General features: G+C 44.1%; 1 protein-coding gene and 1 long non-coding RNA gene across 13 annotated transcripts in view; one reads left to right on the top strand and one right to left on the bottom strand.

Moving 5' to 3' along the window:
- The window catches only part of LOC140520834 (mucin-16-like), a 41,693-nt gene extending 26,492 nt beyond the window's left edge, over window positions 1–15,201 (bottom strand). For 8 of the 12 annotated variants that reach the window (XM_072635205.1, XM_072635237.1, XM_072635215.1 and 5 more), the window contains exons 1-14: window positions 15,086–15,201; window positions 14,924–14,991; window positions 11,153–11,319; window positions 10,726–10,767; window positions 10,411–10,455; window positions 9,368–9,492; window positions 9,199–9,266; window positions 8,694–8,866; window positions 7,956–7,991; window positions 5,082–5,206; window positions 4,911–4,978; window positions 4,007–4,179; window positions 1,950–1,985; window positions 236–301 (exon numbers count right to left, since the gene is read on the bottom strand). In XM_072635205.1, the coding sequence (XP_072491306.1) occupies window positions 236–301; window positions 1,950–1,985; window positions 4,007–4,179; window positions 4,911–4,978; window positions 5,082–5,206; window positions 7,956–7,991; window positions 8,694–8,866; window positions 9,199–9,266; window positions 9,368–9,492; window positions 10,411–10,455; window positions 10,726–10,767; window positions 11,153–11,319; window positions 14,924–14,991; window positions 15,086–15,196 (1,303 nt within the window). In that variant the 5' untranslated portion in view covers window positions 15,197–15,201. The remainder of the gene's footprint in view (window positions 1–235; window positions 302–1,949; window positions 1,986–4,006; window positions 4,180–4,910; window positions 4,979–5,081; window positions 5,207–7,955; window positions 7,992–8,693; window positions 8,867–9,198; window positions 9,267–9,367; window positions 9,493–10,410; window positions 10,456–10,725; window positions 10,768–11,152; window positions 11,320–14,923; window positions 14,992–15,085) is intronic. The other 4 variants (XM_072635247.1, XM_072635260.1, XM_072635269.1 and 1 more) reach the window with 2 other exon arrangements.
- Window positions 4–15,090, top strand: LOC140521272 (uncharacterized). Its single transcript, XR_011972862.1, has 4 exons — window positions 4–3,833; window positions 4,288–4,380; window positions 13,244–13,512; window positions 14,392–15,090. It is a non-coding gene; the product is annotated as an uncharacterized lncRNA (long non-coding RNA).
- Window positions 15,202–16,534: the final 1,333 nt, after the last annotated feature.

Raw genomic sequence — 16,534 nt, 5'->3', positions numbered from 1 at the left:
TGTTACAGAGGAAGGAAACAAAAGATCCAGCCCTGAATCCTGGGCATGTCTTGTACTGTCTTACGCTTTCCTGGAGGGCAATCTCATACTCCATGGCCCACTGACATTCACATCAAGGAATCCCTAACCACTTCCTCTCTTTTCCTTGCCTATGTCCCCACAGTTGTTCTTCCCCTTTTCTAGTTATGCACACAATGATACTCCTGGGAATGCCTATCAGCCGCATTCTTTTTACCTGAGGAAGTGGAGGATTGTGATGGAGTCAGAGAGGTGTCTGCAGGGTAACTGGTTCTCACAGGAACTGAGGAAAAATCATGAAGAGTGGAAATCACTGATAAAGACACTGTGGACAATTTCATAGTGGATGTGGGAGAAAAGTGAACACCTGGATGTAGTCACAGAATGCTTTGGGGAGGAGTTAAAGCAGTGGAAACAGATATTTGAAAAATGGGCTTCTCCTGACAAACTTGTCAAGCTGTGCGCTTCTTGTTTAGAATGGTCCAGGTCTTCACTTCTTTTAGGTTTTGAATGGGAAACATGGACTCATTTCCTAGAACTATGGGAGTATTTCTTGAGAAGCTGTTAAATCAACTGCCAGAAATTCATATCCTTCTTTCTTCGGTGTATGTGAGGATTAATGAGGGGAGAGCCTTGCAATATCCAACATACCAAGGTCACTGTCCCCCACCCAAGATGATGCACCAAGTCTCAGATTCTGATTCGCTCATTTGGAAGGAGGTGATTTTTAAGGATCGTGGCCATTTTCATTTTCCTAATCACATTCTTTAAGCAGCTTCCATGGGGGACCCAGTGGACATCACCTAGCATCCTAATCTTGCTGATTTTCTACCTGCGCGGGCTGCAGGCCCTAAAGATGCCTGGAGAGTCACAAATGATGACAGAATGGGGTTTGACGCCAAAAGGTGTCAAAAAAGAAAGAAATACTGACACTGAAACGTGACAGAAACTATTGTGTCTTAAAACTCTTTCAGATCAACTCAATTGTCATGGGGTTATTAATTCCGGGTTCCCCCTGTAGGAGATGTCAAATAAGTGTTTGACAAATCACTACATGATTGAAGGTGGATGGGTATTTCTAGTTGCCTGTGCTGCCTGGGCTATTACAGAAGTAATCTTTCATAAGGCCATGGCTAAGGTGCCGAGCTGGTGACACTATGAGCTCCAGTGACACTTCGGAATACTTCCTAAATACCATTATGAGTTCTCCTTTAGAATATCTCTCTAAAAGAGGTGAGGTCCACTGTTAATCCCCTTGACCATCTCGTGGGGATGCTTTGCTAAGTTTTCACCATGCTATCTCAGACAGAGGCTCTGGATTCCCCCACAACAGAATGTAAACCCCCTTCCGAACAAAGATTCCCACATTTTTTCACCCTCTACTCTGAGCACCGAGTTCAGAGATTGATACATAGATGGAAGTTAAGCAATGTTTGGTGCATCATTGACTGATGGTGAAGACAGCTTAACAAGTCATCTCCACCCAGTTTTGAGCCAAGGAAGGGCGAGTGATGAAACAGGAAGCCATTTTTGCATGGCAAGGGAGACTCAAAGGATCTTGAGTGCCTTTTCCCTACATTTCAGTCTTTTCTTCACAGTTTCACCAAATCCTATTATATCAGAACTAAAATCATGCTGAGAGGAAATCTAATTGAAGAACACATGCACACTCCAGTATCCCTGAGAACTTGTCCTTTAGCTGACATTTGAAGACCTCCAGTGACAGGAGGTCTTTGTTTCCCATGATTTACGGAAACATGCTAACTCTATATCTTGGATTCCTTTCTCATATCACCTGAAAATGGCCTCCAGGGTCAGGGACTTGGGCATGGCAAAGGCACTGGCCTCCAACTTTAGGGGTCAAGAAAGGAGTAAGGTTCAGTGCTCCCAGATGGCTCAAGATTATGAGATGAGAGTGCCCACATACTTACCAACACTGGGTAGATCTGGACCAGGTTCATTATAACCTGGAAACAAAAAGGTTGACAATGAGGGTCATGAATACATCATGGCAGAAAAGAACAGAAAGGAATTCTCATACTGAATAACACAGGTAAAGTGGATCAGCTCTGCTGCACCTGATCACTTATGAGAAAAAGCTGCTTCTTGGAGGAGAACCCTATCACACCAGGACGAGATAGGAATGGGAAGCTTGCAGCTTGTGAGGAATGAGAATAAGACAAAGCATAAGTAAGTGCCTGAAATAAGGCATTCTTTCTCCTTTGGTGTATAGGAAAGTGGAAATGGTAGCTCCTCTCCTTCCACTCCTGGCTTGATGGAAAGCTTAGGATCACACATAAAGAATAGAAAGGGTCGTCATAGGCTTTCCAATGCACACCCTTCCTTCTCCAGATGAAGAAACTGAAGCTCTGAGATGCTAAAGGATTGGATTGTTGATGGACTTGGTGTCAGGGACACTGAGTCGGATTCCTCCCTCAGGCCCTTGCTTCTTTGGTTTAACCTCATTCAGTCTCAGTTTCCTCATATGGAAAATTAGAACTATGGTAGAACCTACCTCACAGGACTATTGAGAGGACCAAATGACCCAACATTGTCAGTGTTATAGAAATGCTATTGTTATTATCATTATTAGAAGGTCATTTTCATTATGACAAGGATTTCTTCAAGGTCACCCAGCTAGTAAGTGTCCAAGGGTAAGATCTGAACAATGTCTTCTCTTTTTTTCTTGGAGAGAGAAGGTTCTCTCTTCTCAAAAACTTCAAAGAATAATCCTAATTTTGAATCCTTTCTGCCACTGTTCAAATGAATTCAACATGCCTTTATTGAGCTAGTTGGTGCTGTGGGAAAATTCCAAAAAAATACAATGCTAACCATCTTTCTCTAGTCACCTCACATTGCTGTCAGAGGCACAATGATAACAATTACTGTTCAGTCAGTTTTCAATTTTGTGAGACTCTTCATCATCCCATCCGGATGTTTTCTTGGCAAACAAAATGGATTGCTTATCCATTTCCTTCTTCCACTAGTTATTATTTTTTTCCAATAATTAATCACTTTACTTTTGCTTCTTAACATTGACTTCCACAACATTTTGAATTCCAATTATTCCCCCCATCCCTCCCTTCTGAACACCCAAAGACAGCGTGCTTTCTGATTGCCCCTTCCCACAATCTGCCCTCCCTTCTCTCATACCCTTCCATCTCTTCTTCCCTTCCTCTCTGTTTTCTTCTGGGGCACGGAAGATTTCGATAAAGCTATATCAATATTGCTTGCCTTCCCAATGAGAATAGGGGGAAGAGAGTGAGAGAAAATCTGGAACTTTTGTAAAAAACAAAAACCAAAACAAATGGGAAACATGCTTCTTTACATGGAGTAGGTGAAGAAAATAAAATATTCAATTAACAAACCCAAAAACTAGGACTACAAACAAATTAGTCCAAGACACTAGAATTCTTTCCACATAGACTCACAGGGCCAGAGAGTCTCTCGTTGGCACATTAAACTGCTGACTGTAGCTCAACAAGAGCTCCAGCAGCATCTTCCCAGAAATTGTTAAAGGACATAATGTTTTCCCTGTTCTATCCTCACGTAGAATTTTGCATTTATTTCTATTAAAAGTTACCTGGTCAAATTTGTCACATTGTCTCAGCTTTCTGGATTCTGGTTCTACGCAACACATCAATGACCCTTTCTCGCCTAGTCTCACGGTATCAATAATTGGTTTCCATCTACGTATCTCTCTAAGCCATTGAGAAAAAGGTTGAAGAAGACAGGACCAAGGAATGCTCTGTATAGTTTCCGTCAGATGTCAAGAAACTCACAAACTCAGAGGAAAGGTCTCCGTAGAGGAACAGGTAAGGTCTCTAGAGTCTGTCTTTCTCTCTTCTGAATTGCTGCATGAGATTAGAACCTTGTTCATAGCAGAAGCGTCAGAAGGAAAGGCGAACGTTCAGATTAAAAGAGAGGAGGAAGAGAAGAGACAGAGGCAGAGATAGATGTTAAGACTTCCTTCCATGAGACTGCTTACCATTGATGTAGAGACTATCTTTGTCGAGGGAGTAGTGGCCCAGTAGCCGGATACCACGAGTTTGGTTGCTCAGCTCGTGGAAAATCTGCTTGGCATCTAGATGAGTGCTGCTGGCAAATGGGAGACACGTGCAGATGGCATCTACAGCTGTCTGTGATCCTTTCTTCACAGGCCTAGGAAAACAGATACTCTGGATAAACTGAGAAAGAGTGGTAGGGACACAATTTTTTATGATTATTTTTCAATGAGGAAAACAGTAATGATAATTGTCATTTCTGTAGTGACATTGCAAAGCGCTCCCTTCAAGCAACTTTATCAAGAATATGGTATGAGTACTCTCTTCTGTGTTCTACAGATGGAGAAATTCAGAAAAGGTAAGTCACGTTACTCATCCATGTTCAAAGACACTGGCATTAAAGCTGGAATTTGAATTCAGGTCTTCTGAATCCAATGGAATTGGGGGTAATAGAAGCAAGAAAGAACTCCAGGCATAGCCAAAATTGTGATCAGATTATAGTGACTCCCCCAAATGAATGTAAGCTCGTTGAGGAAAAAGATTGTTTGGTGGTTTTATTGGGGGAGAGGAAGACATTTGTTTTTGTTTTGCTTTTCTGACCCCAGTGCCTGCCACTGTTCACAGAATCTCGCTGATACTACATGCATTTCGCTGAATGGATTGATGCATGTGAGGTGTAGAACTGGCTCTAGATAGAAATCCTAAAATATATGTCTTCTAAAGGACGGGGAGAGAAAGGAGAAGAGATTCCTTTTGACAGGGCTAGCATGAAACTAGAGGAAACAGAATGTGTGAGTCAATGTACAGTGAAGCTTTGAAGTCTGTGCTTCAAACGTAGAGCTCTCTCCCAGGAGACTCACTTGCAAGTCCCCAGCTTGGCAGCCTTACCTGAGTTCAGTCACTTTGCATGCAGAGTACAGGGAACCAAAGGTGGTGTTTTTGAATGAGTGGCCAATCTGGTCAAAAAAGAAACAAAGAGAAACAAATGGTGAGTATGTCAGGTGGATGTTCAAGATATTAGGGCAGCTCGGCAGGGTGGCTGGAAGCAGGCAGTCTCACCAGATGCTGCATCATGGTGTCTACGATATTGAATTGGATTGAGTTCGGACAGCTCATGTCTGCCAAATACCGGAGGCTGGTGATGGTCAGCTTCAGGGTGAAACACTTCAGGCTGGGTTCCATGGCTATAAGAGGGAGGGAGAGAGAAGCCCAGGTTTTCAACTGGAGGCATATTTGTCTCGTGCCTCTTAAGAGTGCGTGGAGTAAAGGAGTAGTCGTACTGGCTCAGTGACTGGCTTTGAAGTCAGGAAGACCTGGTTTTACCTCCAAAACTTATTAGCTTGGTGAACATTGGCAAGTCACTTGGCCCCTCTGATCCTCAGGCATAGACCTAAAACTAATACGTAGAAAGGATACAATATGCATCGTTGACATCGTAATGTGGCCTAGGATGTACGCAGAAGTAAATTCAAAGTTTGGATATGATGTGGTCGTAGCACTCCTAACAGAACTTCTTACACCCTCCAAGCTCAGAACCAAGCATGAACTATTCAGAGGGCAATAAAGATTCATAACCTATAAGCGCTGGAAGGAACCGCATTTCCTTGCTTATCTACTCCAACCGCTTAATTTGAGGAAAAGAAAGCCACAGCCAAGGTAGGGGAATAGACTGACTCAAGTCTACAAAAAGCAATTAGGGGAGATAAGTCTGACTTTGGGAAAGTGGCGTTGACTACATTAGATACATAGATGGGCCTGACAAAGAAAATTCTGCAAAGCCAGTGCAAAAGGCTTCAGCTGGATATGGTGAGCATGAGACATTGTGATGTAGGAAGAGCAGCAATTTGACTGAAACTGTAGGAGAGCTGGCAAAATGTGCCCAGCTCCTCCTTGTGTCTTCCAATCTTTCAAAGTCAATCCCAGAAGTATAAATGGCCATACAGCTATGGTAAGATAGGAGCTGAATGAAACTTACTGGGAAAATCATTCAAATATCAGGTGGTAGTGGAGGAACTGCCATTATGCAGCAAGCGAAAGATTTCCAAAAACGAACAACTTGACCTGAAAGTTGTTTGCTGTGCCAACTAGGTATAACTGTGGATCTGACTCATTAACTCATTAACAGGTTGCTCGGTGGCTGAGGTCTAGCCTAACAAAGAGCTACACCCATTATCCTGCACAGAAATGGTCACTAAGTAGCTACATTTCACTGAGCAAGCAGCAGACAATCAGCCTTGGATGATGGTTCGGGAGCCAGGGTTTTTTCAAAAGATTCTTATCGAAAAAGTATCTTGAGCATCAGGACAGCTTTGAGTCCTTTGAGTGACCCATTGCCCAGGTTAGGTGTTGTGTTTGGTTTGTTCAATTCTGCAGCATATCGGGGTAAAAGCTCCGGTTCAAGAAATAGATTCTATTTATATCATATGGTGACTGGCTTGTATGCTGCAGCAAATAGGAAGAAGGAGCTGGCTAGCTGGCTTCTGGGCAGTTATGTAATACTTTGAATGCTGCCAATCTAGTCCATGAACAAAAGGCCATTCCTTTACAAGAGTAACGCTGCCATGGAACAACACAATTTGGGGAGGACACAACTGCAGGTGTACCACAATGGAAAGATATATGTCAGAGATTATTAGGCTGCAGCATGTTGCTCCTGATGACTCACCCATTGTAAGCTTGTTAAGGGTAGGGATTATTTTCCCTTTTTCTTTGTTCTTCCATCATTTGGAATAATGTTTGTTACCCGTGGGAAATGTTAAGAAAACACTTGTAAGTATTGAAATATTGGAGTACATGTTAAATGGGTTGGAAGGAGGAAAAGCTTAGAGGCAGAAAAGCTATGTTCCAAGTTGATGCAGCAATCCAGGAGTCCAACTCTGAGAACCCAGACTACTACATGTTGTTAGTGGCGATGGGGAAGGACTAGATCTTAGATGAAATTTTTCAGAAGAATCCATGTGACTGATTGGGTAGAGGAGAAGCAGATCGAAGAATCAGAGATGGCTTCTTAGGTGGATGCCTAGGTAAAGGATACAGCAGTCAAATAAATGACAGGGCAATTAGTGGATACGGAAGAAATGAGTCAGAGTACAAACTGGAAATACTGCTTTGGGCAGCACTAACGTGATCGAGTGAAAATGGACAGATGAACTTTGTGTTGTACAATTCGAATTCACGGGAAAACAAGGGACACTTTTCAGATCTTTAGGACAGAGAGGAAATTAAAGCTCCGATGTCTTTCAAAGAGCGTTCCAAACGAGTTTCGTACTTAGAATAATGAAGAGCCAAGGGGTGCGCCTTGGGGAATATGACAAATGAGAACAGTAATGACAACCAGCAGCACCACCAAGAGTTCTGTGGCAAGTTAAGATTGACAAAGCCCCTTCCTCACAACCTGGAGCCACAGCAAGCACTATGACTCTCCTTGGACAGCTAAAGAAACTGAGGTTCAGAGAGTGTAAGTGATTTGTGAAGGGTGACAAAGCATACTGGGATCAGGATTTGAAACAAAACCTCCTCACTCCAGCTTTGGAATGCTCCCTCTATTCTATCCTGCAATCTCAGGGGAACCCGCTAGAACATAGCACCATGAGAGTATTTTGAGAAGGATATTAGAGGCCTCTGGGAACCTTGAGGAATTCATCTCCATGACTGAGGTGAGGTTTTGTGGTCAACTCACTCCTAAGCTTGGTCAGCCCAAGGTGAACTGAGGCCCAGAACTAAATCTTAAGGAATCAAGAGAATAATGGTGCTAGAAGCAGAAACAGGAAAGATCCAGCAAGAGATTTCTATGCACACACCCACCCTTCCTTCCCTGTTCCTCTCTATCTAGGCCTGAACACAGTGCTGGGGCTGAGGGGTAGAGTGAATGAGCTGTTTCCTTCCCAATAGGGACCTTAGAAGGCTGGAGATGTTGATGTACTGTAGACTTACAGTTTTTGGTGGAGTCCAAGGTCAGATAATTGTCATCTGGAGAGAGAAAGAAAGAAAGAATCACGTTGTGAGGAAAGTTTTCACCAGCCTCACTTCTCCTCCAGAGCCGTCTGAATCCAGTGACCAGATATTCATCAGGATGACTGGAGATGACCCAGGATGAGGTCATTGGGGTTAAGTGACTTGACCAAGGTCACACAGCTAGTGAGTGTCAAGTGTCTGACGTGAGATTTGAAGTCAGCTCGTCCTGATTGCTGCACTGTTTCTCTCCGCACTGCACCACCCAGCTGCCCCAGCTTGTGCTCTTCTGAAAGGGAAGAAGATCCATGCCAGGGATTGGTTGTACTTCAGGCAGCAGAGAAATTGCCTCCCCTCCAAAGAGCTCATTGACAGATTAGTCGCTAGCTGTGTACTGGCTTAATACATCTCAGAGAACCCACACCTTTCCAAGAAGAAGCATGAAAGGAGTCTGGGTCAGGTTGTAGCTTCCCTAGAACCTGGCAAAGGAAGAGAAAGAAATCTGACCCTCGAAAGTGAGAGAGTGTGAATTGGAACACATGCACCAATCCCTTGAAATAAGGAACGAAATTACAGAGCTTCATTTGCAGACCTGGGCTACTAGCCATGGGAAGATGAATGAATGGATACACGGATGCATGGCTAGATGAATGAATGAATGAATGGGTGAATGAAAAAGCATTTAACAACGACTTACTAAGTGCAAAGCTCTGTACTCACCATCGAGAAAAAGACTTCTCTCATCCAGCATGTAGGACCCCAGTTTCGTCATATTGCAGGTGTGATTTCTCAGCTCCCAATAAAGTTGTTCTTTCTGCAGGATGGGGCTGTCTGCATCTCTCCAACATGCACAAGTGACACCAACTCCAGTTCCTGTTGCTTCTTTCCAAGGCCTGGGAAAGGAGACAAAAATGGGCATCAGAAGCCCAAAATGGGACTGATAAGTCTGATAAGAATTTTGCAAGTAGGAACAGCACCCCTGAGAAGGCTGAGGTAAACCCTGAAGTAGAAGAGACTGAAAAGGGAGACTTTTGTGGGGAACTGCCAATTTTCCAAGTCTGATTCACCTCCCTGAGATGATGTGGCAAGGAGACGTGGATCGATTCAATGAGGAACTGGAAAATCGACCTGGACCCACAACACAGCGGGTTGGAGAAATCTCCTTTCTGAAGGGCACCAACTGGGTACCGTGATTCATGAGGCCAGTGACTCCCAGGGATCTCACCTGAGCGAGGTTAGTCTGCAGCCGCAATAAACAGAAGCAATGCTGGTTTTGGCCATCAAGCACCTGAGCTGGAAGTGAAAGGAGACAGTCGGATTTCAAGATCAAGCCTCTATACCAAAGGACGAGGAAAGCAGCTGGGCCAAGCGGAACGGAAGGAGTCATGTCTCACCAGGAACTTGAGGACACTCTCTGTGCCATAGAATTGACTTGAGCCCACCTGGCCCATTTCACATGTATAGATCAAGTTGGTGATGGTGAACTTGAGGGTGAAGAACTCAAATCTGCAGTCCGGAGCTACAAGAAAGAGAGTGAGAGATGTCTGAAATGCTCAATGTGCGTCATTCAGCACAGTCAGGGACACCCCATTGCAATGTACTTGGGAGGAAAAGTCAGTAACCTGGCCCTATTCACCGCATCCCTGAGGCAACCTGTAACCCTCCAAACTTGGTTCAGCCTCTCCCATCTGTCAGCATCATGATGAAGCAAGGTTACTATGAAGGAGGATTGAAATGCCCACGTGTGGGCTTGGGAACTATTCATCCCAGTGATGTAGTGTCTGTAAAGTGCCTTGTGAAAGCACTATATACATGATAGATGATGATAATGATGACTGTCTCTGGAGGCTACATACATAAGCCATTACATCTCTATCTTCAGAAGCAGCAGAATGGTTCTCCATGGTTCTACCACCGAGCTTTGCTTCTTTGATACTTCAATGTATTTGCAAACTCATATTTTGTTGTGTTTTTTCTTTTCCACACTTCTAACAACTGCCAAATACTGAATATGTGGAGGCATGTTTTCTAAGAAAATCATCATGAAAACAATCACCCTCATCTTTAAGGACACTGACCTGAAAATGTCCTATTCTTTCGTGCAAGGAAAACTCAGCAACCTGAATAAATGAATGAATCCTTTAGGAAACCTTGAGCCATAAAACTATTCTTCTGCTCACACAAGGCAACAGAATAATATTGTATTTGGAGAAAGGAGACATGGGTTCCCATCCTGCCTGTCCCCCTTGCTATCTACATGGCTCTGGGCTTCAGTGTCCTCAACTCAAAATGATGGCAGAACTCAGACTAGACTAGATGACCTGGAATTCTCCTGCCAGGACAGCCTAAGATCCTAAAATCCCCTCTCTCTCAGTCTCCTAGCCAAATGAAAGCAAAAGCTTCCAGAGAAGGGATCAAAGGTGGAAGCAGACCTTACCTGTGCAAACTGAACTTGGATTTGGCCTCCTGGATGTTACTGGAACTGAAGAGAAATATCATGAATGAACACTGTGGACCCAATGTCCATGTGACAAGGAGGGGAAGGGACTGTGACAAACAAGGAAAAGAGACTTCATTTGGATAGGGTACTGAGTCAAGCGGTGAAGACTGCATCCTGAGAAGGAGGGGGACATTATGCCTTCCTCTCACTAGTACACTCGTGGTCCATTCTTGCCTTCCTAATATGCTGGGAGAACAGGGTCGGTAAGGACAAGGGGTGTTCTCTCTTTGATACTAGGATAAGAATACTCACAACAGCTTACGCAGGAGAACAGGGACACCCTATAGTTGTAACCTACAGAGTGAGAGAGAGAGAGACAGAGAAAACAGCCATGTTTGGAAGGACCAAGAGATTTTGAGAAAGTGTGAAAGAGCAACATGAGAGAGCATCTGAAAGCAAAGGAATTGAAAACATATGGGTCATCAGCTAAGAGGAAGCATTTCAGAAAGTAGTTCCCAGGTCAGAAGTCCCTTTGCCCATCTAGGGTCCTGTGGGGCCTTGGCTACCCCTCAGACTCTGAGCGCATCAGAGGAAAGTACTTTCAGTAAGTAGGTGCCCTCCAGGCAAAGCTGGATCCTCCAAGGAACGGAAGATTGCTTTGACAGGTGAGTGCTTAAGAGGAGTGGGGCCAAGCATGGAGGTTAAAGAACTATATGTCCTGGACAGAATTACTGCTCACCATTGATGTACAGGCTTTTCCTGTCGAGGGTGTAGGGACCCAGTCTTGTAATTTTGCATGTCTGACTGCGAAAATCATGGTACATCCTCCTTTCGTCCAGGACTGGAATGGTGGGGACATTCCAATAGGCACAAAGTAGATGCACGCCAGTGCCTTTCTTCACAGACCTGTTGAAGGACACATTGGTAAGGACTGTCAAATATCTGGCTTCTCATGGGCATGCCAAAGTTAGGTGCAGTGAGAAGGGACCATCAATGCGCCGCAAATTATTTCAGGTTTATTTTAGAATAATTCTTGATTGTAAAAGAAGTGTTTGGTAGAACTATCACTTTATTGATTTAAGGGGTTGAGGGTAGGGAAAGGCATAGACCTTTCTTGAGTAAGGCCTGTCAGCACCTTCCCTGCAACATATACTCAGATGGTTGCCTGGGGAAATTTGATGATTTGCCCAGGCTCACACAATCACCTGGTGTCAAGAGAGGGGACTTGAGCCCAGGTCTTCTTGACTCTTGGGGCCTACTCGCTACCCACTAAAACAGGCAACCTCTGGAATATAATGGATATAATGGAATCAAGATGAGCAGCACTAGCACTCCAGACACAACTTCTGCAAGACTCTGATATTGTTATAATCTTCCTGTTCACTCCTCTGTGGACCATCTTTCAACACTCACATATTTTGTAAGTAACTTCTTAATTATCCAAGCTAGTTGGTTAGCTCCTTGTGCATCCACTTCCAGCTCTTTGAACAATTGCCATTTTGCTGCCTCTGTGGAACTGTTTCACCTTCTGGGTCTTCAGAAGTTCATTTGTGGGAGATTCTTATTCTTCCTCATCTACTACAGTGCTGAGAACTGGATGGCACACAGAACTTTGTAGTTCAGAGGGAATACCATTCCCTCACAGGTGTGAACATAATTGGACTCTTGTAATCGTTGAGCGGGAGAGGCAACATGTGACCAAGAGGTAGAGGGGCTGTGGCTGAGACAGAGAAAGGAAATGGAAAGACAGAGTAAAAGATGGGGAGGGGAGGAAGAGGGGAAATATAGAAAGAAGAGTGAAAGAACAGGAGGCAGAATGTGAGAGGAAGGGAAGAGAGTAAGAGAGGAAAGTGGAGGAGGAGAGGGAAATGAGAGAAAGAGAAAGAGTGAATGAGAGGAGGAGGAGGAGAAGAGGAGGAGGAAGGAAAAGAAGGAGAGAAGGGGAGAAGGAGTGAGAGAAAGAGTTAGAAAAAGAGAAGGAGCCTAGGAAAATGAAAGGGCAGAGAATGGGGAAGTGAGGTAGCAAAAGGGACAGGGAGAGGGGGAAAGGGAAATGGGGAGAAGTGAAAGGGAGAGAAAGGGAGTGACAGACAGAGAGACAGACAGAACAAGAAAAAGTAGGGAGATAGCGTCTGTAGCCATGTGCAGACGTTAATAAGTTGAGGTGGGGGGAAAAGGCGACACAGCAATGAGAGGCAAATAAGGGAAGTGAAAGAAGAGATTCTGTTAGAGAAGGGAAATCTCAAGGTAGGTCACTGAGTTCCTGTACAGACCTCAGAACAGAGAATTCTAACCAAAAGTTGCAAGGATTGAACGTGCCTTCCTAAAGGTCTACTCTTTTTTTATCTGCCTATACAGTATAAAGAGTTATGGAGCTCTGATTAATTCTGCTACCTAACTCTTTTGTCTACCTTGATTTTGTTCCAAATATAAATAGGCCAGGCACTAGGGGAAATACAGAAAACTCCAATGAAAGCAGAGTCAAATCCCTGAATGTGAGGAAATTCCTGAATGGAGTGGGATATTAGCTATTACAAGTCATTGGAATTAAAGGCAATTTTCTTATACAAAGTGCATAAAATAGCAGAGAAAAGGACCATGTGAAAATGAGGCCCATTATATTATCCCTAAGCTAAAACTCAGCTAACTCTTATTGCAAGGCATAACTGACGAAATCTCTAGCCCCTTATGGGAGAAATGGAAGGCAGGGGCATAGTAGAGACAGGTGAGACCTGGGGGACACAGCTTGAGCATATGTAGCTCCACTGCTTCCAGGAGGTAGGACACAGCAGCTACTTTCCACACTAACGCTTATCCCTTCTTCCACCAGGATGACTTGTCGAATTTCACCAGACAGGACCATTCCTAATCTTCATATGAATTCTTGGAACTCCTTTCTAAAACATAATATAATAGGAAGATGGGCCAAGGAACCTAGTCCTTATGAGCATGTGCAAGCTGCTTGGCTGATGTTCTATAGAACAGTTTTATTTGCTATCCATGTGAAGAATCTGATCGTTTCTCCTACTTTTACTATGAATGGGTGATCTGTGCTCCAAAAATATTCTGCAGTTTCACAACTGAAATATCAGAGAACAGGTATTCCCCTTTCTCCACAAATTTGAGTGTCATTTAGTTATTTCTGCCATTTTCATTACCTTGACTCGATCCTTCCATATGGTTTAAATTACATCTCTTCTGACTGTTACCATCCATGGATACTTTTCTGACTGACTACGTACAACTTGAAAATTGTATGCCCATAGACTTTAGCCATTTGTCTCGTGTGTTTGTGCGTGTGTGTGTTTTAGTGTGTGTGTGTGTGTGTGTGTGTGTTTGTGTGTGTGTGTGTGCGCATGTACGTGTGCATTGCTCTGGGTAAAATTCACTTTTGATATGTGCTAAACTGGCCTTTAGGTGAACTAAGGGGAAGTCATTCTTTCCACCTCTGTGTCCTGGTGGTATCTCAAAACCCAATATAACCAAGATGGAACTTGGTATCTCTTCCATTTCCACTGCCCCCTCCATAAGCCTGTCCCTCTTCCAGACTTCCGTAATTTTGTGAAAGCCACCACCATCTTACCAATCACCAGGTTTCAAATCTCTGTCTCTGTTACAATTTCTTCCCTCTACCTCAGCTCCCATAACCAGTTTATTGGCTCCTTGATTTCCTTTAGTATCTTTCACATTTGTTCACACAAAGGCCCATATCAACAACCCTGACCTGGAAGCTTCCAATAACCTCCCACTTCCTCTCTTTGCTTGCAGTGCCTCCTACCCTCCCAATTCATCACCGACTCCTCCTCTCTTCTATCCATCCATCTTTCCCATGCCTGCCAAAATAATCTCCCTAAGACACATCTCTCACTATGTCACTCTCTTACAACCCAAATGTCTAGTGGCTCCTTATTGCCTCTAATGTGAATTAAAAACTCCTCCACCTGACCTTTAAAATCCTTCTCGATTTGCCTTCTTCAGTCCTGTGTTCCAGAGCGATGTACATACTGCTCACTTGGCACTTGCAGAAGACTGGCCTACCAGCTGTACCTTGAACTCAGATGTTGCATGGTGCTTTTGCATAAGATGTCTCCCATGCCTGGATTGCACTCCCTCTTCAAGATGCTCTTGGACTCCTTAGTCTCCCCTTCAAGGAACGCAGCTATGATACCACCAATAGAAAACCTTCCCTGAATCCTCTCAGTTGTCAGTGTCCTCTCTCTCCTCAACTCACCATGTATTTAGGTCATACATTGTATCCCCTCAGCGCCACCACAATGCCAACTCCTTGAGGTCAGGGCCTGTTTTGTCTTGAGAATAGCTACCTAGCGCTGCTGCTGGGAAGCAACCCAAAGCTTCTTGAAGCAAATCGTGGTGGGACAGCCTCTGGTACTGGCAGTAGTCTTCCTGGTGTTGTCCAAAAAGTGACCATAGACCCAACAAAAAGGAAGAACTGCACCAGGCATCATCTGTTTCCCTGACAACCTGGGCCCATCTCCCTCAGTGTCCTTACCTTAATGACTTCAGCTTGCAACCAGAGAAATGGAAGGCAATGCAGCTCTTTTCAAATATTGCTCCGACCTGAAAAGCAAGACAGAGATTGAGGGAGCCCCTGGACATATGGGGCTGCAGGTCCAGAGAGGAGGAAGGCAGGACAGGAAGGGAAGATTCTCACCAGACTCTGTAGGATGTTCTCAGTGGCGCTGAACTGCCTGGAGCCTGACTGTTCCATGTCTGCCTTGCAGAGGAGATTGGTAATCGTAAAATCGAGTGTGAAACACTCCATAAGGCGAGTGTCTGTTTTGGGGAGAAGAGAAATTGAGTCTTGGATACATAGGATCAAAGGATTACAGATTTAGACTTGGAATGGACCTTCTAATCCCTGCATCTTGCAGGTGACGAACTTGAGGCCCAGGGAGGATTCACTGTAGTGGCCACGTTCCCATACACAGTGACAGAGGTGAGACTTGAAACTAGGTATTCACGACTTGTAGACAAACGCCCTATTCAATGGAACATGTTGCCATCCATCAACTCCAAAAAGGATACCCAAGTGAAGTTCATCTATACTTTACTGGAAAGAAAACTGGCCATCTTGACTCCAATTATGCATCTGTGATAGGACCTCCCTAACCCCTCCCTCCACTACCACCTTCTTCTGCAACTCCCACCTCCTCTGCTTACAGTCAGTTTCCCAAAGAAACGCTTCACTTCACACTATATAGGACACAGAGCACAGACACATGGAATTAGTATGGGAGGAACTGAGGAAGAGAGATGGAAAAGAATCTCGCTGTCAATGCAGACGGGAAAAGATGGGGGGAAAATTAAGGATGAAAACCACCCTGGTCAACCTATATGAATGTCAGGAGAAGATAATGTTTTAGTGTGGTATGTGGCAAAAGGGACAGTGCGAGGCTAGGTCCTTAACTATCCCATGGAAATTGAGGACTAAACTACTGAGAGACCACAGGTCATCACTGGGCCACCACTTTCCCTTCTCCTTCAAGAGTATAGAGGAAAATAGGATGGGGAAGAGGATCAACAGTTTACTTTGCCAAGTCATGGGTCCATAGAGAAATTACAACACTGAATACTCACTGCTTCTTGCTGCATTGGAAGGCTATTAATTCTGACAGAGGGGAGAGAAAGACATAGAGAGACAGAAAGAGAGAGAGACAGACAGACAGAGCGAGAACGAGAGCGAGAGACAGAGAGACAGAGAGAGAGAGAGAGAGAGACAGAGAGAGAGAGAGAGAGAGACTAAATTAAACTGATGAATAAAATCATCCAACATAACTGCAAAGGAACTATAATGAAAAATTCTCTCTAATTTCAAAGGGACAACTGATGAACTCTGGTACATATTGAGGCCTGCTACATTTTTCTTGCTTTTTTGTAAAATGGCTAATACAGAAATGTGCTTTGCATAACTTTAACATATATAACAGGAACCATATCCCTGGCCCTCTCAATGCATGGGGGACAGACCGAAACTAGGGAGAGGATTTGGAACTCAAAATTTAAGAAAGAATGGTAAAGAAAATGGATGGATCCACAGATCAGTAAGATGAGGTTCGTGAGAGACTGTGAAAAGTATGTTGTCCCTACACGTTTCTTTTGG

This window comes from Notamacropus eugenii, chromosome 1 (genome assembly GCF_028372415.1).
Source record: "Notamacropus eugenii isolate mMacEug1 chromosome 1, mMacEug1.pri_v2, whole genome shotgun sequence".
In the NCBI taxonomy this organism is placed as follows: Eukaryota; Metazoa; Chordata; class Mammalia; order Diprotodontia; family Macropodidae; genus Notamacropus; species Notamacropus eugenii.
This window is presented reverse-complemented; position numbering and strand designations above follow the sequence as displayed.